The sequence below is a fragment of the Hemicordylus capensis genome, chromosome 5 (assembly GCF_027244095.1).
Source record: "Hemicordylus capensis ecotype Gifberg chromosome 5, rHemCap1.1.pri, whole genome shotgun sequence".
NCBI lineage: Eukaryota > Metazoa > Chordata > Lepidosauria > Squamata > Cordylidae > Hemicordylus > Hemicordylus capensis.
In genome coordinates, this window is record NC_069661.1 from 148,936,910 (window position 1) to 148,963,027 (window position 26,118).

At 40.7% G+C, this 26,118-nt stretch overlaps 1 protein-coding gene across 22 annotated transcripts in view; it reads left to right on the forward strand.

Annotated features, from left to right (window-relative positions):
- MAGI2 (membrane associated guanylate kinase, WW and PDZ domain containing 2) overlaps positions 1–26,118 on the forward strand; it is a 953,479-nt gene that overhangs the window by 916,710 nt on the left and 10,651 nt on the right. For 15 of the 22 annotated variants that reach the window (XM_053251268.1, XM_053251270.1, XM_053251269.1 and 12 more), the window contains one exon: positions 4,241–4,379. In XM_053251268.1, coding sequence (XP_053107243.1) covers positions 4,241–4,379 — 139 coding nt within the window. Of the gene's footprint in view, positions 1–4,240; positions 4,380–17,712; positions 17,824–26,118 lie in introns of all 22 variants that reach the window. The other 7 variants (XM_053251283.1, XM_053251282.1, XM_053251286.1 and 4 more) reach the window with 2 other exon arrangements.

The following is a 26,118-nucleotide window of genomic DNA, read 5'->3' on the forward strand; positions in this document are numbered from 1 at the left end:
CCGTTTTGAATCCCCACTGGTATGTTTTCCAGACTATGGAAAAGACCTATATCGGGCAGCAGCGATATAGGAAGATGCTGAAAGGCATCATCTCATACTGTGTGGGAGGAGACAATGGTAAACCCTTCCTGTATTCTACCAATGAAGACCACAGGGCTCTGTGGGCACCAGGAATTGAAATTGACTTGACAGCACACTTTAATCATTTCCAACAGGATTACTTTGTATTTTCCTAATCATGTCAGCTACTGCCTGTCTCTTGAAGCAAATCTTGATCGAGGCATATAGACACCAATTTTCCAAGTTACGTTACACACCAAAAATAAACCCAGTACAGGGTTTTATGGATGAGATGATGGGGTTGGTTCAGTTCTCAGTGGTCCTACTCAGTTCCTTGCGGGGGAAAGGTTACAACTGCAGAATAGTAGAGAGAAAACAAAATCTGGCACCAGGTACAGGGGCAGGTTTAGCACCCAGGCACAACCAATGGTGTTTCTTTTTATTTTCATTCATATGTTGCAATTTACTCTTGTCAGAAAAATTATTTACTGCTGTTGCGGGGGAAATGTGTGCACTTGAGGAGAAGCCTGGACTGAAAGCAAAAGTTCCCACAATCCTTGACACAGGCTGGCCTGGCCCGCAGGGATCCCTTGGGAGGGTTTGAATTGTTCCTGTGTGTGGTTTCAGACACCCTCTCTGTACCCACTCCACTTGCCAAAATGAGGAATCTCCAATGCTATAACAGGTATACGACATAAGTGACATATGGATGCTAGGTTTTTGCAGCACCAGGAACATCATCGATGTTCATCTTCTGAAGGATTTGACATTCAATCCCTTTTCTTTTCATTTACAGTATATATATTTACAACCAGCAGATACCACAGAATTCTTTATCAAATTTTAGGCATTGCATTCTGTTATTGGAAAAGTTGTTTTTTAGTTTTAATATAGGCTGTGTTAACACTTACACATCAATCTGGTTACAGAGTTAACCAGGATCTGTTTACACTGCAGGGCTGAATATGCAAGCAATCCTGATCAAAATGCTGTGGCTAAACTGCATTTAAGCAGGATCAGATCAGAAATTGTGGGTTCTCACAATTAGTTCTGCAGGGCTCAGTGTAAAATCTATTCCTACTTAGGTTTTAAAATGTACTTTTTGCTGGTCTGTGGCCATAATATTGATTGATTGATTGATTGATTGATCTTGGTTGACTCTTTAACAACCACCAGTATTTATATACCACTTTTCAACAAAAGTTTCCAAAGCGGTTTACATAGAGAAATAATAAATAAGTTGGATCCCTGTCCCCAAAGGGCTCACAATCTAAAAAGAAACATAAGATAGACACCAGTGACAGCCACTGGAATTACTGTGCTGGGTGTGGATAGAGCCAGTTACTCTGCCCCTGCTAAATAAAGAGAATCACTGTGTTTATAAGGTGCCTCTTTGCCCAGTTAGCAGGGATTCACCGTGATTGGAATCACCATGATTGTATGAATGCAGTCATAGCATAGAGACAGATATGTATTCTGTCTCCTAACTATGCCATCATGACATGATAAACTACAGGCACTTGACATTGTCATAGATTAGAAACTTCCTTTGCTGTCCGGTAACATTAGTAGACAGTTAACATTTGAGATGTGGCTGATTCCCATCCACTTTTCTGTAAGGAACTTTGACAGTCAAGTATATGAATTATTATATATTTGACTACATAAAGAAGTTGTTGCTTACCTTACCTCCTGATTTTTCAGGAAACTGATGTACAATCCAACCAAAGTTATGCACCCTTCATTTTCATTGATTTCAGTTGTTACTTGTTACTTTCCCATTGACAGTCAAAGCAGCTTAAATGGGCTTAGATTTGCACTATTATTTTGTTTATGTTCATTGCACAACTTTTATATCCTGAAGTGGCTCAGGACAGTTTACATTAAACTCAAAAAGACATATTAAAACAATTAAAATCAAGAAACATTTAAACCAGATTAGATCTAATTAAAATTAAGATTAAAACTAAACCCCTTCAGGTTTTAGCACCTGTTTACCTTCAGATTGCCTCTCCCGGCCAGTCCTGTCCCTTCCTATGAGATCTTCTCGGGTTGCCCTTCTTTTGGTCCCTGGTCTCAGATTGATCCATGGTACTAGGGCCCATGGAAGGGCTTTCTCTGTTGCTGCTCCCCTACTCTGGAACTCTCTTCCCAGATTTGGTCTGCCTCCTCCCTTTCAACCTTTAAATCCTTATTGAAGACATTTCTTTTCTGCCAGGTGTTTGTCCTTTAATTTAAGTTTGTTTTTTAATCCCGGATGCTGTTCTTGATTTGTACACCACCCTGAGTCTGTGAATTGGGTAGTATATTAAATATTTAAATAAATAAATAATAAATATCATTAAAAGCCAGACTGAAGAGATAGGTCTTTAAGGCTTTCCAGAAGGCCTCCAAGGAAGACAGCTCTTATATCCATGGGGAACATATTCCACAACCATAGGGGCGGCAACTAAGAAGGCCTGATCCCAGTGAACTGGAGGCACCCGAAGATGGTTCCCTCCTGATAATCTTAATGAGTGGTGGGGATCTTGTAGAGAAAGGCACTCTCTCAGGTAACCCAGACCTAAGCCATTTACGGCATTAATGGTAATAACCAGCACTTTGTACTTTGCCTGGAAATATAGCAGCAGTCAGTGCAACTGTTTAAGAATAGACATAATGTGGTCTCTCCAGGATACCCCAGAGACCAATCTGGCTGCCGCATTTTGAAGTAACTGAAATTTCCAAACTATGCACAAAGGCAGCCCTACATAGAACGCATTACAGTAGTCCAACTTGGAAGTTATCAGCTGGTGCACCATTGTTTTCATGTCATTCTCCTCAAGGAACAGGTGAAGTTGGTAAAAAGCACTCCTGGCCACAGCCTCAGCCTGAGGCACCAGGGTGAGACCCAGATCCAAAAGCACTCTTCAGCTATGAACCTGTTCTTTTAGGGGGTGTATAACCCCATCCAGAACAGGAAATTCTAACCCAAAATGCAGAATATGACCCCCAACAATGAGCACTTCAGCTGGATTCAGCTTCAGTTTATTATCCTTCATCCGGCCCATTATTGCCTGTAAGTAGTACATTAAGGTCATCTGGGGAGGTCTGTCTCCAGTTACCACCAGTTAGTTTGGTGGCGACTCAGAGGCCAGCCTTCTCTGTAGCTGCTCCTGGGCTGTGGAATGCACTCCCAGCAGAAATTCGTAATCTTAATTCTTTAATGACTTTCAAGAGAGCCCTTAAAACTCATCTGTTTGGCCTGGCCTTTCAGGGTTTTTAATTCATTTTAATTGTTTTAATGCTAACCTGGTTTTCAGGGTTTTAATTGTTTTGATAGTTTGTTTTTTAAGATGTTTTTAAATTGGTGTTTATATTTGTATTTCTGTTTTAATTGTTTTTAATGATTTCTGTTTTTTTAATTGTAAACCGCCCTGAGCCAGTTTGGAAGGGCAGTATAAAATTGAATGAATGAATGAATGAATGAATGAATGAATAAATAAATAAAATAAGCAGGCATTTAAGGGACTGATGCCATTTCCTAATATCAAAATATCTTAACTTAAACCGCTAGAAGCTCTAGAATTGGGACTAAATTGACTATTTCATAGAATTGGACCTTAGCAAACTCTAACCCACTGTTGTAGTAAATAAGAAGGCCCCCAGCTGGATCAGACCAAAGGTCCATCTAGTTCAGCATCCTGTTTTTCACACTACAATGGGCAATCAGGTGCCCTGGGTAAGCCTAGATTTAGGCAACATAGTAAATAGCCAACAACTGCAGCTGCTTCCAATCACTGGTATTCAGAAGCATACTAGTCATCAAGAATAGCCGCTGATGTACTTTTTTCTCCATGCATTTGTATAATCTCATGAAAACACCTCTGAATGGAAAGGCCTATTTTATATGTTGAGTACCTTCAAAACTTGCAGCTGCTCACTATACAAATCAGAACAGTTCTGCTCTCTGTAACATCCTGAGTAAAAGTGCAAATGTGTAGTAAAAGTCTAATGTTGTGTAGCTACTATAACTGAACTGAATGAGCAAACTTGATTCTGGAGCAATCCAGAGCTATTAAAACTAATTTGTAAATTACAGGAATTATTATATTGGGTCTGTGTGTATGTGTACAAAATTAAATATTCCATTGATTTTTGACTAACTTGACATCTTTTTCCCCCTCTGTTTACCTGGCAGGTGGGAGATCAAATAATTGAAATTAATGGGGAAAGCACAAGGGACATGACCCATGCCAGAGCAATAGAGCTAATCAAATCTGGTGGAAGGAGAGTACGGCTCTTGTTGAAACGGGGAACTGGCCAGGTCCCTGAATATGGTGGGTTTTCACCTTTTTTTTAATCAATCTGTTCTTCTTTGCTGTCTAAAATTATATCTATTCAATGCTATAATTCAACTGCAAATGTCCAAAATCTGTCCTGTACCTCTATCCAAATAGTGGCTTACATTCTCCACAGGGCTAGGACAACAGAAGTAGCCCTGCAGAGATGCAAAAGGTTTATGTGCACTCCTAAGGGGGCATGACCCTCAGGGACAGAATTTTGCACATGAAAAATCAATCAGGAAGGAGAGGAGAGCAGCAAAAATCACATCCTCTCCCCCTACACCTCCACTAGAGCTGCAGAGTGAGACTGGAGCGCACTTAAGCTCCAGTCTTTTTGCATATCCACAGGGGTACTTCCATTGTCCTAGCCCTGAAGAGAATGTAAACCACTATTTATTTAAAATAATTGTATGCCAGTTATCAATACTTCTCCTCAATGTAAGTATAATGTAATTGTATTGTGTTTAGCTATGCTGGCCTCAAATTCCTGTCAGATGCACTGCTTGGAATATATAACATGGGGAGGGGAATGGAATAAGCTCCAAAAGGAACATCTTGCGAAAACTGATTTTTCATGCTCCAGAAGCATGAAGGGCAATGTATGTAATATTTGTGAATTATTTTTTTTTCAGTTGATGTTGATTTTGAGTTGGTTGTAGGTTTTGCTGCTGTTTGGTTTTATTTTATGATTGATTTTATCTTAGTTGTTTTAACGAATTTTTAGTTTGCAATCATTTGCCTTGGGCACCTGATTAAGTAGAAAGATGCAATACACATTAGAAACATATAATATAATACATAAATGTGCATAATCTATCATAAGGGTGGCATGTTTTTCCCAGTATAATAATGATCAAGAAGTAATTCTAGGTAATAAATTTTCACTGAGTCTTTGCAGATAAAAATACCCACTTGGGAGCCCAAATAAGACCCATCTCCTCATGTGTTTGCTCTTCTGCATGTGGGTCTGTGAACATGGAGGGGGGGACACAGCAGGTGATTTACCAGAGGTTCTACTGATGCGCCACTGGACCAGGCACATTACAGTGTATTGTTTTCAAGTACTTTGCTATTTTAAAAAAATTAGGGACTAATCACTAGAGTGCAACTGCAAAATCAGAATATTCAGAATAAAAACCAGAATAAGAACTTATTCAGAATAAAAACCATTTGCGATTCTAAGCACTGCAGCAAAATCTTATTTTCAAGTTCTGCTTTGTACCTAAGACATACAAATAATTCAAATTCAAATTATTTTACACTCTTTTAAATACATGTAAACATTTCTTTACCTTTATGCCCAGTTAAGACTGATATTGTGTGTGGCAACTGCAAGGGCTCAAATAGGGGGTTTGATTCTGTTCACTACTCATCTGTAACTCTATCCTGGTTAATCCATGTTGTAGAAGAAGGTGATGCAATACTTTTTGTGGCCATTTATTTTAAGTGTCTAATGGTCCTAAAACCTGATCATAGTCATAAAATGCAGAATTCCAAAACTAGTTCATAATTACAAGGTTCCACCAGAGAGTCAAGACTGTGTGCAGCCTATGCACTTAGTACATTGTCTCAGATACGTTGAATGGCAAATAAATGGTACATTAACAAAAAATGGTTGCATGATATTTATCCAAACTCTTCTTGTATTAAAAAAAAAAATGATGGGGGAAAAGATTCCATAACTTTCCTAATCAACTTCTTGTTCTTTATATGTTAGTGCCATAATTGACTTGTACATGATAGACTGGAACAATATCTTGATGTTTTGACCCTTCTGCTCCACTATGAAAGTTCTGACTCATGTTCCGCTGACTATACAGTACACAGAATGTAGGCCTAGGTAGAGAACATCCATAAGAGTAAGGCAAACTTGAGGAGTGAAAACTTACTGGGAGCACTATCCTCCAGAGATGCTATGGTGAAGAGAGGGTGGGATACATAAAAAGCAAGAAAAAGTTTCAGGGTATTCTATTTCTGTTTTCTTTTAAATTCCTGGAATCTTTGTAATTTCTTGCAAAAATGCTTTATAAGTTCTTTTGTATTGGTACTGATTAAGTAAACATTTCAAGTTCTGCACTGTTGAGCATTTTGGGGATTGCTGCTCCGCATTTTTAAACTCTATCTTTTTGAGGCACAGCTAGCAAATCTTGTCTAATACATATTAAACATACAACCCATAATCTTAGCTTGTTTCTTGGCACCCTGTTCAGCTGAATTCATGCCATGGAAATGCACATTTGGAGTTGAACTTGGCAATAAAGGGAGAGACCATGAGAATGTGGGGGATTAATGATATTGGCAACTTCTCTTTCAAAATGGAGGCAAAAAGAGGAAACATCCTCACAGACCTTCTCATTAATTATTATTCAGTATTTGCAAAATATATTGAGAAAGCAAACTGAGCTACTAACCTAATCCAGATTGTGATTTGTTTCACAGACATGTGCCCTCCAGCTAGTTTAGATTACCCTTTGGTAATAGACCATTGGCACAAATTGATTGATTGGTTGAATGCATTTTTACACTGCCTTTCTGCCTTGACCAAGGCACCCAAAGCTGTTTACAATATTAACAAGTTGTTTTAGTAAGAACTAATCAGCCTACTTTCCTTTCACTGTCTCTATATCTGGACTAAATTTGGTGCAAATTGAAGTCCACAAGTTAGATCTCCTGTACCTCAAATGTTCATGTGTCTGCCATCTTGGATCGGGGTGGATGACATCATTACAAACTGCACCATTGGGGTTTCCCTGTGTGTCACTCACTACAGCTGTTCCAAATTTGGTTCAAATCCATTAGACAGTCCTCAAGTTAGTGCACTTGTGCCTCAAATGTTTATGCATCTGCCATCTTGGATTGGGGTGGGTAACATCACTACAAACTACACCATTGGGGCATCCCTATGTTTCCATTCAGCTGTAGCAAATTTGGTTCAAATTGGTTAGACTGTCCAAAAGTTAGTGCGCTTGTACCTCAGAAGTTTACGTGTCTGCCATTTTGTGTTGGGGTGGATGACATTGTCACATTCTGTAGTATTGAGGTGTCCCTATGTGGCCCTACAGGTGTTGCAAATTTGGTTCAAATGGGGTAAGCAGTTCACAAGTTAGCTCACTTGCACTTCAAAAGTTTATGGTTCCGCCATCTTGAATCAGTGTGGATGACATCACCACAAACTACACCACTGAGGAGTCTCTGTGTGTCACGCACTACAACTGTATCCAATTTGGTTCAAATCATTTAGACAGTCCATAAGTTAGCCCACTTGTGCCTCAAACATTCACACATCCACCATCTTGGATTGGGGTAGATGACATCATCACAAACTATGCCATTGCGGTGTCCCTACAGCTGTAGCAAATTTGGTTCAAATTGGTTAAGCGGTTCACAAGTTAGCCCACTTGCAGATCAAATGTTCATGTGTCCGCCATCTTGAATCAGTATGAATGACATCATCACAAACTATGCCATTGACATAGCCCACAGTTATAGCCCAGTTATATAAACTAGAGATGTGCACAAATGTTTTTTGTGTGGTTTTTTTGCAATTCAATTCTACTTTAAATCTAATCACCAAAAAATCAAACTGATTTGTCAAACCAGCGGACCATTGTCAGCTGGTTCTATGAATCGAATGGAAATTCACACCAAAAAATCATGATTTCTCCATAGGGGACAAAGGGGAAACTCGAATCACCCCATTGTTCCCCATGAGTAGATCCTTGGGACACCAAAATGAGTTGGGAGGTACCACCAAACCCACAAAAGAAATGGGCAAGCAGGCTATTTTTAATTTTTGAAAAAAACTTTCTCAAAAAATAACCCATCAGTAACCTCATAGCTTTTTGGTTAAACAAAAACTTTAAAAATCACCCATTTACCCATTTCTTTTGTGGATTGTGTGGTAGGGAGCATCCATCACGCCATAATACCCAACAAACTTTGGTGTCCCTAGGACCTACCCATGGGGAACAATGGATTGATTTGAGTTCCCCAATTGTTCCCTATGAGCAAAACAAGCAGAGTGCACAAATTTTGCAACTCTGCCTTGAAAAACACTGCAGAACAGAAGCACGCACAGTCCCTCCCAACACAGAACACCACATGTTGCCAAACACACTTTCCAAAGATGACCAATCACCTCTGATGAAAGATGACCAATTACCAAAGATGACCCATAATCCTCTACGAGTCACAGTGCCTACACTGCAGTAACATCATTGGCACAAATTGCTCTTTCACACACTATTATGACTCCTTACTTCAGTAGAACAGCTGCCACAGCAGCACCCTTAGCAGCCAGCAACCATAGCCATAAGCGCAACTACAGCAACATTTTCAGCCACGTTTTGACTAAATACACCTTGCAAGGCAGGATGCAGGTTGCAGAGCAAGTTAATCTTTCAAGGCCAGACATGGAGCTCATCTCACAACAATCACCAAGAAAATATTACACAGAGAGAGAGCGCGCACTCAGAGCTGCCATTGTCCATTTCTCGCCACAACACCATCTCACAAACAGACCAAACCACAACTCAAGGAAGGAAGGAAAGCACCCAAGTTCTGCCTTTGTCAATCCAGGATCTAGCAAAACCAGATAGTTATATAGCAGCAAGCAATAACAAAGCAAGCATATTGCTCAGTGATGAGAAAACCACAAAATCAAACCTTCCTTCCTTTCATTCGGCCTGTCACAGAGAAACAGGAGAACAGAGCAGTCATGGTCAGAGAAAAGGAAAAGTTTCTGGACTCTTACCATGCTGCAGGGCTTGGTGGGAACCTTGGGCTACATAGGCACGACAAAACATGATCTGCTGATTTACCCAAGGGTGGCCGTTTTGGACGCCACCACACATAAGAACAGCCCTGCTGGATCAGGCCCATTGCCCATCTAGTCTAACATCCTGTTTCATTGAGTGGCCCACCAGATGCCACTGAGAGCCTACAGGCAAGAGTTGAGGGCATGCCCTCTCTCCTGGTGTTACTCCCCTGCAACTGGTATTCAGAGGAATGCTGCCTCTGAGGCTGGAGGTGGCCTCCTATAGCCCTCCGACTATTAGCTGTTGATAGACCTCTCCTTCATGAAGTTATCCAAGCCCCTCTTAAAGCCATCCAGGTTGTTGGTTGTCACCACATCTTGTGGCAGAGAATTCCAAAAGTTGATTATGTGTTGTGTGAAAAAGTACTTCCATTTTTTGGTCCTAAATTTCCTGGCAATCAATTTCATGGGATGACCCCTGGTTCTAATGTTATGGGAGAGGGAGAAGAATTTCTCTCTATCCACTTTCTCCACACCATGCATGAGTTTATAGACCTCTACCATGTCTCCCCGCTGTCGTCTTTTTTCTAAACTAAAAAGCTCCAGGTGTTGTAGCCTTCCCTCATAAGAAAGGTGCTCTAGGCCCCTGATCATCTTGGTTGCCCTCTTCTGCACCTTTTCCAGTTTAACAATGTCCTTTTTAAGATGTGGTGACCAGAATTGTACGCAGTACTCCAAGTGTGGCCTCACCATAGTTTTGTATAAAGTCATTATAATATTAGTAGTTTTATTTTCAATCCCCTTCCTAATGATTCCTAGCAGGGAATTGGCCTTTTTCACAGCTGCTGCACACTGAGTCGACATTTTCACCAAGTTGTCCACAATGACCCCCAGATCCCTCTCCTAGTTAGTCTCTGACAGCTCAGATCCCATCAGTGTATACTTGAAGTTGGGGGTTTTGTCCTAATGTGCATCACTTTACACTTGACAACACTGAACGCATTTGCCATTTTGTCGCCCACTCACCCAATTTGGAAAGATACTTCTGGAACTCCTCACAATCTGTTTTGGATTTCACTACTCTAAAGAGTTTGATATCATCCGCAAATATGGCCACCTCGCTGCTTACCCCTACTTCTAGATCATTTATGAATAAATTAAAAAGCACCAGTACCAGTACAGATCCTGGGAGGACAACACTTCGTACTTCCCTCCATTGTGAAAACTCTCCATTTATACCTACCCTTTTTCTTGTCTTTCAACCAGTTAGCAATCCACACATGTACTTGTCCCCTTATCCCATGACTCCTAAGTGTTCTTAGGAGTCTTTGATGAGGAACTTTGTTGAAATATTTTTGGAAGTCCAGGTATACTATGTCAACTGGATCACCTTTATCCACACACTTGTTGACACTGTCAAAAAAACTCCACAAGGTTTGTGAGGCAAGATTCACCTTTGCAGAAGCCATGCTGGTTCTCTCCCAGCAGGGCCTGTTCTATTATTATTATTATTTCTTGTTTACACAGTCAGACAGGTGTTATTGACTGGTTTGTTTTATCCAGACATCGAGTCCTTCCCAAGGACCTGGGATGCCAGAATTTTATTGTCATAGATATTGTCGCAGAATATAGGCTGTTCCCAGTAAAGCTGCGTATTGTAATTGGCTGATGGTGATTTCTGTGGCCCCTATGGTGTTGAGGTGCTCTTCAAGGTCTTTTGGAACTGCACCCAGGGCGCCAATTACCACTAGGATTATTTTGGTCTTTTTCTACCACAGCCTTTCAATTTCAATTTGTAGATCTATGTATTTGGTGATTTTTTCTATTTCTTTTTCTTCTATTCTGCTATCCCCTGGTATTGCTATGTCGATTATTTTGACTTGTTTTTCTTTCTTCTCGACTACAGTGATATCTGGTGTATTGCTTGGCAGATGTTTGTCTGTTTGTAGTCAGAAGTCCCATAATATTTTTACATCTTCATTTTCTACCACTTTTTCAATTTGATGGTTCCACCAATTTTTGGCTACAGGTAGCTTGTATTTTTTGCAGATGTTCCAGTGTATCATCCCTGCTACCTTGTCATGCCTTTGTTTGTAGTCAGTCTGTGCGATCTTTTTACAACAGCTGGTTAGGTGGTCCACTGTTTCATCTGCTTCTTTACAAAGGCGGCACTTGCTGTTTGTTGTTGACTTATCTACTTTTGCTCTTATTGCATTTGTTCTTAGTGCCTGTTCTTGCGCAGCCAGTATTAAACCCTCTGTTTCCTTCTTCAAGTTGCCATTCTTAAGCCATTGCCAGGTCTTGGTGATGTCTGATTTTCCACTTATATTGTGCAAATACTGACCATGCAGGGGCTTATTTCTCTATTTTTCTGCTCGGTTCTTGACTTATTCTTTCTTGTAGGCCTGCTTTGTTTCATTGCTGTTGAATAGTTTCTCGTTCTTGACCATTTGAAGTGCATCTTCTTCACTGTCCTTGATATATTCTTCAAGGCCTCTTTTCTCCTCCTCTACTGTTTGATGGACTTGCAGCATTCCTCTGCCACCTGAGCTGCGAGGGAGGTATATCCTATCGACATCACTGCGGGGGTGCAGAGCATGACTGATGGTCATGATTTTCCTGGTCTTACGATCCAGAGTCTCTAGCTCTGCCTGGGTCCAGTCTATTATCCCTGCAGTGTATCTGATAACAGGTATAGCCCAGGTGTTTATGGCTTGTATGGTGTTCCCGCCATTGAGTTTGGACTTGAGGATTTTTCTAACTCTCCTGATGTATTCACTTTCAACTTTTCTTTTAACTTCAGTGTGTGCGATGTTATCAGCCTGGAGAATGCCCAAGTATTTGTAAGGTTCTTTCTCTTCCAGGTTCTTGATCTTGCTTCCATTGGACAATTCTATTCCTTCTGTTTTTGTTATTTTCCCTCTGTTCATTATTAATGCAGCACACTTGTCTAGTCCAAACTCCATTGCTATATCGCTACTGAATATACAGACAGTGCTTAGCAGTGATTTGATTTCTGACTGGGACTTTCCATACAACTTCAGATCGTCCATGTATAGCAGATGGTTGATTTTAATTGATGTTTTAGATGTTTGGTATCCGAGGCCTGTTTTGTTTAGTATTTGTGAAAGTGGGGTCATGGCGATTACAAACAACAGAGCGGATAGTGAGTCCCCTTAGAAAATGCCTCTTCTAATGCTAACCTGTCCAAGTGTCTCGCCATTGATTGTTAACTGTGTACTCCACATGCTCATTGCTTTTTAAATAAATATCTGAATGTTTTTGCTGACACCAGTTGTTTCTAAACATTTTAGTATCCATGTGTGAGGCAATGAATCGAAAGCTTTCTTATAGTCAATCCATGCAATACTTAGATTTGTTTTTCTTCTCTTGCAATTATCTAAAATCATTTTGTCAATCAACAGCTGGTCTTTTGTGCCTCTGGTGTTCGGGCAATTTGCTTTCTGTTCAACTGGAAGCTGTTTGTTAGTTAATAAGTGTTGCATGACTTCATCTGCTATTATTCCAGTTAATAATTTGAACATGGTTGGCAGGCAGGTTATCGGTCTATAATTACTTGGAACTGCACCTTTTGCTGGGTCTTTCATGATGAGATGAGTTTTCCCAGTTGTTAGCCATTGTTCAATATCACCGCCTTGCAAAATGTGATTGAACTGCTTTGATAGTTGTTTATGAAGGCTTGTTAGGTGTTTAAGCCAAAAGCCATGCAGTTCATCGTCGCCTGGCGCAGTCCAATTTTTAATTTTCTTTGCTCTTTCACTTATTAATTCTGGTGTTATTATTAGATCTTGCATTTGTTGGTTACATTTTTGACCTCTTTCATCCAGCCTGCTTTTTTATTATAATCTATTGGATTGTCCCATAATTTCCCCCAGAATTGCACTGTTTCTTCTTTATTTGGTGTTTCTAGGTTTCTTGTAGTTTCTCCTTCTATGCTTTGGTAGAAACGTCTCTGATTCAACTGGAACTGGAGATTCTGCCTGTGTTGTGTAGTTCTGGCTTCATACCTGCTAATCTTCTTTGAAACTGCTGTTATTTGCTGCTTTATTATTTCCAGGACTTCTCTAATTTTCCTTGAATCTAGGTGGTATTTTTGGATCAGATACTGTTTGGTGTTTTCATTCTTCAGCTTCTTGTCTTTCATATCTTTCAATTTACTAGCATCTGATCTAAGCCTGGAGATTTTATTTTCTAATCTAATCTTCCATTTAGGTGATATACTGCTTTTTTTTCCTTTTACAGGTCCACTGATCTTATATCCGAGCTCTTGTGTTGTTGTTGTTGCTGCACTGTACATTAGTTGGTTTGTTTCTTGCAAATTATTGGTTGTTATCTCTGCAAGTGCAGCATTGACATCTTTTAATGCCTGAGCGAGTTGTTTTTTGGCAACTGTTTTTAGAGCTGGAAGTCGAACCCTGGTGGTTGTTTGGTTCATGTGCTCAGTTATTTTTTGCTTTAGCTCTTGTTGCTTTTCTGTTAAACGGCATTTGGGTTTTTGAGGTGAAGGCAAAGGGGAGGTTGCCTGGTTTTGATTTTGAAACGGTTCAGTAACAGTGGCATCCTCGATTTCCAACACCTCTTCCACCTGCGCCTGAGCAACTTCTTCAATTGGTGGTAATTCTTCTTCCATATTTTGAGCCTGTGTTGCTCTTTGCAGTTCTTCCAGCTCTACTCCTGTGAATACTTTATTTCTTATTATGTATCTTCTCTGGTCTGCTAGCCTTTGTTCTGTTATTTCTGTATCTGGATGCTTCTCTTTCCAAATTTGGTACATTCTTTTTAAATAACCTCTTCTAGTTGGACTAGACTTGTAATAGCAGATCATTATTTCCTTGTTGGCATTTTTCGTATATATTTTTCGGTTAAGCGACGTTTCTTCCAGTAACTTTGCTGTCTTCAGCCCTGGTTGCTCAACTGAAGATCCTGAGTCCTGTTGCCCACTTGCCACCAGATGTCCAGGGACTATAGCACCTGGCGCGGTCCTTGTTGACCCAGGTGATGACCTAGAGCTAGCGGCGCGCATAGTCCTTTCACGGCGCGCGCTTGTTTTGAGACAAGCGCACGCTGTGAAGGGAGCATGTGCGCCGCTAGCTCTAGTCTCTGTAAGCCTTAAGGAACAATGACGGGGGCAGGGGCGGGAGGGAGGAACTCTGCCACCCCAAGAAGATTTTTAAAAGGACCAGCGCCGGAGGGGGAAGAGCGGCGGGCGGGGGTAAGTACTACCACCACCACCCCCCGCTTAAAGTAACAGTCCCCTGCCCATCTGAACCTCTGGACCGGGGGAATTACGGACCGGTCCAGAGGGCTTTTAAATAGTGTCTGAACCAAAACCATGCACACTACTACTCGGAGGCACTCTTGGGCTAAGCAGACACCAGGACTCAACAGCTTCAGGAAGGGCAGGTGGGCACCAGTCGAGCAGCCAACAACTCAAACAATCAAAACAAAAAAGAACTTGAAAAAAGGGAAAACTGAGAGAGCCTGGGCAAGCTGGGCACCAGACAGAAGTCACAGCACACCAGTCTGTCTGCAAACATGGGGAGGTGGGGATCCAAAAGCAACAAACTTGTGGGGTATCACACAAGGAAATAAATTCCAAGCAGCCCCCAGTTAAGCCACTGTGGCTGCTAGTACTATTTTAAAATAATTAGGGGAGGAGGGAACAGCATATACAGCAATCTAGTTATAAAAGCCACTGGGGGTGGGGGATTAATAACAAGCAATATTAATAAAATAAAATTCCAAGCAGCATCCAGTTAAAGCCACTGGTACATTTTTTACAAAGGATAGAAGAATAAAGCCGTTTTTGGCCCTGCAAATGTAAGGGAAAAATAAATAGACCGATAAGCCCAGCAGGCTCTCTCTGTCTGTTTCTCCACTCACTGGGGGCCAGGCAGGCAGGCCCAGACCACTACCAGCACTACTCTGTTATCTGTGCTGCTACTCTGATTCTTCTCTCCTGAAGCACAAAAAGCAATGGCTCCCTCTCCTTCCAAGCAACCCCTTATATACAACTTGAAACTCCCTCTTTTGGCCTCCCCCCTCTCTACCTCCTCCCCTTAGCCAATGGGGGCACAGTTGCCCATACCAACACTTGATTTGAATGACAACAAGCCAATCAGGAAGCAGGGAGATCTCAACCTAATCGGAAGCCACTGCCAGAAAACCATTCAGCAATTGAAAAACACAAGGACAAAATGGCACCCACAATGTGAATCATGTGAACTGATTCACAACAAATCTGGGCCTGATTCAATTCCAACCTCAGATCAGCGTCTTCATTTAAGGGGCTATTCAATTCACAGTCGAATCTGCTAATTACTCCCAATTCATTGTGAATTGATTTGCACATCCCTAATATAAATATCGAGCCACCATAGCACAGTGGGGAAATGACTTAATTAGCAAGTCAGAGGTTGCCAGTTTTGATCCCCGCTGGTATGTTTCCCAGACTATGGGAAACACCTATATCGGGCAGCAGCAATATAGGAAAGATGCTGAAAGGCATCATCTCTTACGGCGCGGGAGATGGCAATGGTAAATCCCTCCTATATTCTACCAAAAACAACCACATGGCTCTGTGGTCGCCAGGAGTAGACACTGACTCAATGGCACACTTTATTTTACTTTAATATAAATATTTAACAACAACAAAAAAGCAATCTCCGTGTTGTCTATGAGAATGCAGATTTGTGCTGAGAGAATCAGATTATGTAACTAATCCAAAGAGAAAACACCCTAAAGGTCTCTTGAATGTCCACTGCCATTCATGGATTTGAACAGGATAGCTGTTACAGGAAGAAAAGAGATGATTAATGCTCTGAAAGTGGAGTTGCTTTCACAGAAGGATGCACCAGCTAATAGCTTAAAGAAAATGGATGTTGCTTATCAATCCCAAATCTCAAAACCCATTTTATTGAGGCTAGGAATGGCTGGACAAACTGAAGTCATCACAGGGGAGAATGAACACTCTCCTCTGGGTCAAAAAACATCAGCATTATGACAAATTGCTTCAAAGAAAATAACAAGAGAAATGGAAATGCAATTTTAAATACCTGAAGCACTAGAACCTGATATGTACACTGTGTATGCTAAGAGCATGTATACTGGATTCACGTGATCAAGTGTATGTGTATATGAATGTATATAGATAATCCCAACATCACAGAGTATATATACAGTTGTGTGACTCTGATGCCTCTCTATGAATAAAGGATCCCTAGGTCAGTGTGTGGACTAGACACTAGACCTAAAATTTTTAAAAAAAATCAGATCACATGCAGTCTTCCAGAATTATTTCATTTTATTAAACCCCTGTTCCCTCCCCACCCCACCCCAACACACACACACACACACACACACACACACACACACTCTTTAAAATGTAGCTGGCCCTTATTCAGTTTTCTACAAATAATGCTAACAAATCCCCTCCGACAAATAATTAAAATATTTATTAAATTATCCAGGCAAAAGCCTCATCCCACCCTCTGCACTCTCTAGTACAAATGTTGTCCTTGGATTACTATTTTTCTGTGTGTTTCTTTTGAATTTTTGTTGTTTGTTTCTTGGTTTTTTACTATTGGGTTTTTTTGTTTTGTTTTTATATTCTTTTTGTTTTTATATCCAACCTTTTAAAAAAGAAAACAAATGTTGAAAAAAGTGAAATAAATAGCTCAGCAACTATAAGGAATATGTCTACATTTTACTTTCATGTCTGTAGGGATCAGATGAAAGTACCAGTCTAAAGACATTGGGCACAATCCCTCCCAGTGGGACAGCAACCATGATCCCATCATAGGGACCAGTGCAGCCTCCTGCTTTATTTTTTGGCACATGGGTACAAGTGTGGGCACTGGAGCACCCCAGCCATTAGCCCAAATGGGAGACTGGCACACTCTCAGCTAGCCTACACAGCTCTTCTTATGTTTCCTGGGCCCTTGTTACATCTGCCCAGAGGAGAAGTATTTTGAAAACTAAGGCCTTGAGGAGGAGAGGAAGGGCTTCTAGTTAAAGAAAAAATGTGGTAGCCTCATAGTCTGGGTAATAACTGGCACAGTTGCCAAGGAGAGGGAGGGAAGAAAGCTCTGTTTACACCCTAAGGTCAACCCTCTACTTGTGTAAGAAGGGATCATGCTTAGTGTTAACCAATCCAGGGAATAGGTTTGTGGGGATCTCAAAAACAGTGCTGGGACTCCAACTACATTGACATTGTAAATGAAGAATGTTTTCTTTTTACATGAGCAAACTTGTTCATACAACATTTTCAGTGCTCTAATTTATGATGCCTTTCCAAAGCACCTTAAGGTTTATCCCACATTTCTCTAAAATCTTCTTCTAAATTATGTCTGTAGATTAGTTCATTACTTTACTAATATTAGCTGTCTGCATGCCTCTTTGTCTGATCTGTATTAGTAAAACCAGATGCCTGCTACTTATTTATTAAACACTCAGTTATTCTAATAACCTAAAAATTCTTAATATAATAAAATAATAATAATAATATGTCTTCATGTCACCTGTTCTGTTAATTCTAATGATTGGTTCTAGGCTGTTCCTCCCCTTCCTTTAGGAATGGTACCTTCCAGCCTCTCCATGTGCATGAAAAGTGACAAGCATGGCTCCCCATATTTCTACTTATTGGGCCACCCTAAAGACACGGTGTGTAAACTCTGCATGTATATTTATTCTCTAATATGCTTTCATTTTACAGAACTGCCTTATCTGAACCTTACATCTTAACTTGTGTGATGGTGCTTCCTTGAATACTTGGATTTGCTTGGCAATTTAAAGTATAGTAGAGAGAGGTTACAATGCATATTTTATTAAAATCCTGGATCAGATAATGTAATTTAATAGATGAGGCCTTAATCCTGTTTTCCACAGCTGCTACTTGGCTATATTTCAGAGTGTTTCAGTATATGCATAAGATGCTTTAAACGGGAAAGGTTTGGGAGGAGATTTTCATAGAACTTGGAACTGTAGACATTTCAGTCTTTTGTACCAATGAAAAGTTTCTTAGTAGATCTGTAACCCCATTTATGCATGTTTACTCAAGAATAAATCCCACTGTGTTCAATGGGACTTGTTCCTAAGTATATGTTCAGAGGATTGCAGCCTACATTGGATGGACCTTACTGGCTCATCTGTGACAGAATTTTCATCCACTTTCCTCTCCCTAAAATGTTTGTACTATCTTTCCATGCTTTGCTGATCTTGAGTATAGTGTTCTTTTTAACTGATACAATCACATGCAAATTAAAACCGATCATTTCATTTTTGGATCACATATATGCCACTTTTCACTGATTTCCTATAAAGGATGTAAAGTGAACTCTGCCTTGAAAACAAAAACTAGATTGACCCATTTTAATTTTTATCTTATTTTACTGATCAATCAGTTTTTAGTTCTCAACTGTCATCTTCACTGTGCAATTAAAAATCAAAGTCCAGAAGCACGGACAAAATCCATAAGCAACAACAGAAAATAAAAAACATAGAGCATTACTACATCAAAAGTAAAAAATTCTTCATACCTTTGATTTATATGGGAAAGTTTCAAACACTTAAATCAATGAGGAATCTACAAGTGTGTAATCCTGGCTGGATTGTAGCGATGGAGTTTTCCGATCATTAAATAAAAGGCACGAATCTTTCGTGAAAAGCAGGACGACATAATATATGTAATAGCACACTGTAGTCGAAGCACAAGGATCAAGTTTTCACATAACCTACAGTGCTCTGTTAAATGTTACTCGACAGGGTGTTGGCAGATTTATTAAACATTGATGTGAGGGCATGTTTACTTTCATCTTTCAGTTAAGTGGTCAAAATAATAATACATTTCCTGCTTGGATGCATTTTTCAGCCACAGCATTTTTCTGAATGAAATAGTCCTGTTCTTGAATAGTGAACACTGACATTTCAGATATGCCTAGTTTAGTTTTTTAAAATGGCATCATTCCCAATGGCAAAATTCATTTGAGTCACTAGAGTGAGACTGCAGGTTTTTTAACTCCTAAAAATGGTACAGTAAATTGGTTCCATTTACTGCTTTGTCTCCTTAATGTATGTATATTTTTTAATCCTCGGTCTTGTGGTAGCAAGCATGACTTGTCCCCTTAGCTAAGCAGAGCCCACCCTGGTTGCATTTGAATGGGAGACCACATGTGAGCACTGTAATATATTTCCCTCAGGGATTTCCTGGACAGGCTATGGAACCTCCTGAGTCTTTGGAAAGGACAGGATACCATTAAATAATCAACATATTCCCTCCATAGTATATGACTATGCACTATAAATTAGAGTAGTCAGAAAGAGGGAAGAGGTTGCATCTAATTTTCATTACACACCTATTTGAGGAGTGTCCTTGTTGTAATGCCAGTGAGGATTGATGTAATCAAGGGATCTTCTTGATCTTGATTAAACCTGGCACCTTCTGCAAGCAAAGCATATGCTTTACAACTGAGCCACAGCCCTTCTGTCCAATCAGCAACATGCAGCCCTGTGCTGTTGACTGCAGCTGCTTCCTGGGATCTTCCTGGGATCTCGCTTCACTTCTCTTGCCAGAGTAAAGGCATCAGTTCTCCCTCAGATGCCACTTGGCAAGAGTGGCGTCTCCTTCCCAATGTGCTTCACAAGAGAAGCTACTTCCCAGTGCCACCACTCATTGGCACTCATTGGCCACCACTGGGTGCTATAAAAAGCAAACATTAATATTCCAATTTTCTTGTGTGACAACCATGACTGAGCTGAAAGTGTTCATTCATATTAATGCTTCATTCCCCATAGCCCTATTCTCATCCCTACAAATACCAATTTCAGAAAACCATGGTGTGGAAAAGAAGAGATTAATTAAATCCATCAAAATAGTAGTTAATAACATTGTTGTGCAACCCTCAAATCAAATATGATATCCAAAAGGTTCTACCAGTCTTCTACCTCTGGGCGAATAACTATTCAAGGTGAACATACGGAATTTAATAAATAAGAAGCAGCTACTAGGAGCAAAAGACATACTTAGATTATAAATGTTAATGTCATGTATAAGTATTTGCAGCAGATTTTCAGTATATCTGGTGTTTAAACTCAGTGGGAATGAATGGAGGATAGTATGACAAAATGGAAAATCATGAGAATTGAGGCAACTCAATTCAAGCTGGTACTATGGAGAAAGAGTAAAATATTCATTAGGGCAATGGGCTTTCCCCTCTTTTTTATGTGGTACTTTCCCCCCACCACACTGAGCAGCCATTTGAAAATAATTCTCAGTCTCTAGAAGGATCTCCGGTCAAGAAGAAAATTTCACCTGCCCACCGAGCCAGTAAAATATGGAGAAGTATGTGACAGACAGTACAGCCTGTCTAATTTTAATGCATTTTCCAAGTGAACAGTTTTAGTTCCCACTCAGGTTAGAATGTCCACCAGCCTGCAATGGGAATGTCTCCTAAATCTCATATAGCATTTTTATTATATTACTCCATTAAGCAGCTCACCATTAGGTAGTGCTATGATTTTTTTTTCATCCTACGTGAAGTAGTTTGTTTAAATAAACAGTTTAAAGAGTTACATTTCCCTGGCACAACAAAAACACTTTCCCATAAGTCGAGGTGATCATGACATCAGCACTGCTCAAGCTCTGCTGTCTCCTCATACGCTTGGGAGGACTGACTGAGTTTGTGGTTAACTTGCTTTGTGCTGATTCCTGAAAATGACTGAAAAGGATTTTTTTTTCCCCTGAAAGGAAATTCAAGAAATGTAACATTTGTTGATTCCTGCATGATTACATGTTTCTTTGCTGGCAGTTTCATTGGAGTGGAGATGATGGCTGTGAGGATCACAAGATTACTATTAGAGCTGGTTTTATAACCACAAAAACTCTCCTCCCCACAAAAAAGCACCTTCTTATATGGCATGCCAGTATAAAGGGGGGAAATTATTTGATTATTCTCTGCCTTTAAAAAACAAACAAACAGGGGGGAGCAACTGTGTGGAGAAATGGAGATGAACAGTTCCTGTTTCCTGCAATTTATATTTTGGTCAGATTATTACAGGAAGTGCATTGTAGTGCATTTGATGCCAAGGATGTGCACGGAACTGGGCGCGGGAAGTTGAAGGGCGGGGAAGTTGACTTTAAGAGCAGGGGAGGATGCACTTACCCATCCCTCTGCTTTCCCCCCGGTGGCACTCCATTGCAAACCAGTCCAGTGGGTTGGCAGCGTACCTCCCTGTCTCCCCATCCACTCTTCAGAGTGGAAGTAAGCGGAAGTAGTTGGCGTGCGCACGTAGGGCACATTGTGTGTACGTCGTGCACCCTCCCCTGCCCTTAAAGTCAACCCCTCCCCACCTTCAAACCAGAGGAACCGCTGGTCATTTGAACCAGTTTGGAGGCCCATAAAGGACCTTTGAACCGGTTCTGTGCACGTCCCTATTTGATACAGCAGTAGCACACTGGGCACAGAAGATAAAGGGATGGAGAGTATTATGCTAAAGCCTATGTAGAGTCATAATTGATAGCTTGATTGAGTGTCGTCAAGTCAGTGTCGATTCTTAGCAACCACATAGATAGATTCTCTCCAGGATTATCCATCTTCAACTTGGCCTTTAAGGTCTCTCAGTGGTGCATTCACTGCTGTCGTAATCAAGTCCATCCACCTTGCTGCTGTCCGAAGTATGATTATTTGAGCCTGGTCATTTGTGCCTCAAATGAAAATTCAGGATTGATTTGTTCTATGATCCATTTGTTTGTTTTCCTGGCTGTCCATGGTATCCTCAAAAGTCTTCTCCAGCACCAAAGTTCAAAAGCCTTAATACTTTTTCTATCTTGCTTCTTCAATGTCCAGCTTTCGCATCCATAGAATGTCATGGGGAAAACCATTGTCCAAACGATTCTAATCTTTGCAGGTATAGACATGTCACAGCATCTAAATATCCTCTCCAAAGCCTTCATTGCAACCCTACAAAGTGCTAGTGTTTGGCGTATTTCTTGACTGCTGGATCCTTTACAGTTGATGGTCAATCCTAAAAAGCAGAAGCTATCCACCACTTCAGTGTCTTCATTATCAGTTCTGAGGCTGGTTGCTGTACCCATTGTCATTAGTTTAGTCTTCTTTACATTTAGTTGTAGTCCCATTTTTTTCACTGTGCTCCTTGACTTTCATTCCTTGAGCTTGCAGATTATCCATATTCTCAGCTATCAGAGTGGTGTAATCAGCATAGCGCAGGTTATTGATGTTTCTTTCTCCAACTTTAAAACCACACTCATTTTCTTCCAATCCAGCTTCTCTTAGAATAGATTCAGCATATAAATTGAATAAATAAGGAGAACGTATGCAGCCTTGTCTTATCCCTTTGCCGATCTGGAACCAGTCTGTTTCACCATGTTCCATCTGGACTGTGGCTTCCTGTCCTGTGCTTAGGTTTCTAATGAGAACAATCTCAAAGAACTCCAAAAGGTTTGTGAGGCAAGCTTTACCTTTGCAGAAGCCATGCTGGTTCTCTCCCAGCAGGGCCTGTTCTTCTATGTGCTTTAGAATTTTATCCTTGAGAATGCTTTCCATCAATTTGCCTGGAATGGACAGTAAGCTAATGGGCCTGTAATTTCCCGGATTGGCCCTGGATCCCTTTTTGAAAATCGGTGTTACATTTGCTACTTTCCAGTCCTCATTGGAACTGGAAAGTTATCAGTTATCATGGTCCATGGTCCCAGCAAGCATCCAGCGCTTGTCTGGGGGGGAAGTGAGTTCACCCAGCCTCCTGCTTGATTGTGTGAATGACCTCTATGTCTCAAAATAATGTCAAGATTTCAACTAATTGCTAAGTTCACCCATGAACATTCCGATGAACGCTTGTTGTTTTACATTACTGCTGTATGGTCATAAAAGCACTTTGACTATGGTCGTTTTTGGAAAGAGGATAGAGCCCTTTGTCCAATAAAAGTACTCATGACAGAACAAATAGATCAAAACTGAAAACTGAAAGTATTCAATCTGGCATACCAGTAAGAATGAGAAAGAAATATGAAGAGCTGTCTGAGCAGAAAAAATAGGTTGAGGAAGAATGACAGGCCTTCAAGCCAACATTGTTAAAATCATTGACAGGAAATTATAGAATAAGAGAAAATGGTGAAAAAGAGGAAATAAAGGCACTCCTCTACGAGGAATGGCACAGTTAAAACAGCAGTAAAGGTGAAGAAAGTTATCTGAAATAAAGTTAACTTTTAAAAAATGGAAATATCTACGTCAGAGACTCATGCATCACTCCTATTTTTCCCATTAATAGAGGTAGTTTTTAACTACCCCTATGAATGTTAACTAAGAAATTATAAAAATGGCATCTGTGATTGATGGTGTCAATAAATATGCTTAATCCTTAAATAATAATGACCACAACTGAAACCAATGGGTGTAGGTGCACTTAACTCCTCAGAAATGTGGCTATTAAATTGTGCACTACCTAACACCTAAATTATTCAAAGTATATAATATATAATTCAGTTTATGAATGTATTAATATTACTCATGTTACTAACTTATTATTGAACACTTTTATGACTGAATATAACTTATTTATATTAATAAAATCTAATCTAAGACTAATTCTGATTTCTAATTATACAGCAATTTGTGATATAGTTTTCCTAGCATCCCTTCTGCTCTGATTCTGGCAGGATGTCTTCATTGCCAGACAAACTTCATTTGAAGAAGAATAAGAAATTATTGATAGGAGAGCTGGATAAGATAATTACTTTGAGCATGCCTAAGCATAAATACTAAATATTTAGACGACAAAGCCCCAAATGAATCATCTCCTTAAGTGTAGTGTAGAAATGGTGTTCTAGAAAGAATGCTCCATATTCAGGTATGTTGAAGCAGGTATGCAGACCCACAAAGAAAAAAGGAAAATGGGCCTCAAGTTGAGTTGCATCCTGGAGGCCTTTGCCCCGATGACTATGTAGGAACAACTCTGGGCTACTTTGATGGTTGAAGGCACATGATAGGAACATAGGAAGCTGCCTCATACAGAGTCAGACTATTGGCCCATCTAGCTCAGCATTGTCTACCCATACTGGCAGCGGCTTTTTCAAAGTTTCAGTCAGGAGTCTCTCTTAGCCCTATCTTGGGGGTGTCAGGGAGGGAATTTGGATCCTTCCGCATGCAAGCATGTGAGTGCTCTTCCCAGAGCAGCCCCATCCCCTGAGGGGAATATCTTACGATGCTCATATATATAATCTCCCATTCAAATGCAACCGGGTGGACCCTGCTTAGCAAAGGAGACAATTCATGCTTGCTACCTCAGGACCAGTTGTCCTCCTGCAGCAACCTGCTGAAGCTAAGCAAGTCTGGGGGTGAGCTGACAGGTTGCCAAGTGGTCTCTCATGCAGGCACTGACTCCCTTGGTTTAAAAAACAACACAAAAAAAACCCCAACCCTGTGGTATGGCGTGATACAGCAGCATAGGGAGGCTGGCGGTCGCCCGTGTGCAGCCGCTGCCTTGGTCCCCTGACCCTGACCCCGTGTCTGATGGCAGATGCAGGGGCCCAGCTAGCCACGCCCCTGTGTCTGATGTCAGATGCGGAGGTGTGGTTAGCCGGGCTCCTGCGTCTGATGTCAGATGTGGCTGTATCATGCCATACCACAGGGTTGTTTGTTTTTTTGTTTGTTTTTAATCAAGGGAGTCAGTGCCTGCATGAGAGACCACTTGGCAACCTGTCAGCTCAGGCCCAGACTTGCTTAGCTTCAACAGGTTGCTGCAGGAGGATAACTGGTCCTGCGGCAGCAAGCACGAATTGTCTCATGGCCCTGTTTGAAAGGGAGGTCGGCCCTCGCTGTGATGGGCAGCGCGGGCCGGAGCAACTCTCCCTGCCTCAGCAATTCAGCACGGGCCGATCTCTCTCCTAAACGGGGCCGCACAGCCCCGTTTGGGAGGGAGATCAATCGGCCCCGCTATGTTAGCAGAGAGACCAGAGAGAGATCAGGGAGAGACCAGGGAGACCAGGACCAATCCAGCTGCACTACCAACACAGCGCGGGCCAATTTCGGCTCCAGACAAGGCCCTGTGGCCCTGTTTGGGACTGAAATAATGCCCCCCCCATCTGGGGCCTCGCTCACAGCCCCTGATTGGTGGCCATCTGGGTTCTTCGAAACTATTTGCCCAATCGTGGCTCCGCCCCTGACGTTATACAAAATTTTGTATCTGTGATGGTTTTCCTGAGATGGCCTTCACAAATGCAAAACATTACTAGATGATACAGTCACTGTGTGCTGAACATAAACATGCAAATTATATCCTCATGTATCTGATATAATGCAGAATTTTGTTTGTCTTAGCTTACAACTAACCAGCACCATGGGACTTTGCATATTTGCTTCTCAAAAGGAGAGAGTATAGTTGTTTTGAAGTAAGCTGCTCTCTGTATTCTTAGACCTACTATGGGTCTCAAGTGTCATAACAGTAATGAGCAGCATGTATTATAGCAACTCTTGCAATACCATGTATTTCTAATAAACTGTGCTGCTGTAAGATTCTGCACTAGCTTGAGGGTTTCACCTTTGGCTCCTGAAAAGCAGCATATTCTACTTTAGTCTGATATTAAATAAATAGTTTTGCCATAAGACACAGAGATGTCATTAACTGAACTCCTCACTGCTGCAGAAATATAAATGATTTTGGAACTAGAGATGGAGTTAAAAATAACCACAGAGTTGAACATTAATAATGCATTTGCTATTTAGCTATAATTTATAAATTAGAAAATAATGTGAATAACTCTGTAAGCTGGGTAGGAACAAAAGTCCAATAATAGGCTCTGCATAAGAATGATTTTTATCAAATGAGATTCATACTAATTCTGCAATGATTTTCTTCTTTATCCATCATAATCTTTAAGATAATTGGATAATCAAAGCTTCCTGTAAAGTCACTGCCGAATAAACATTAAGAAAACAAGAAAACAAG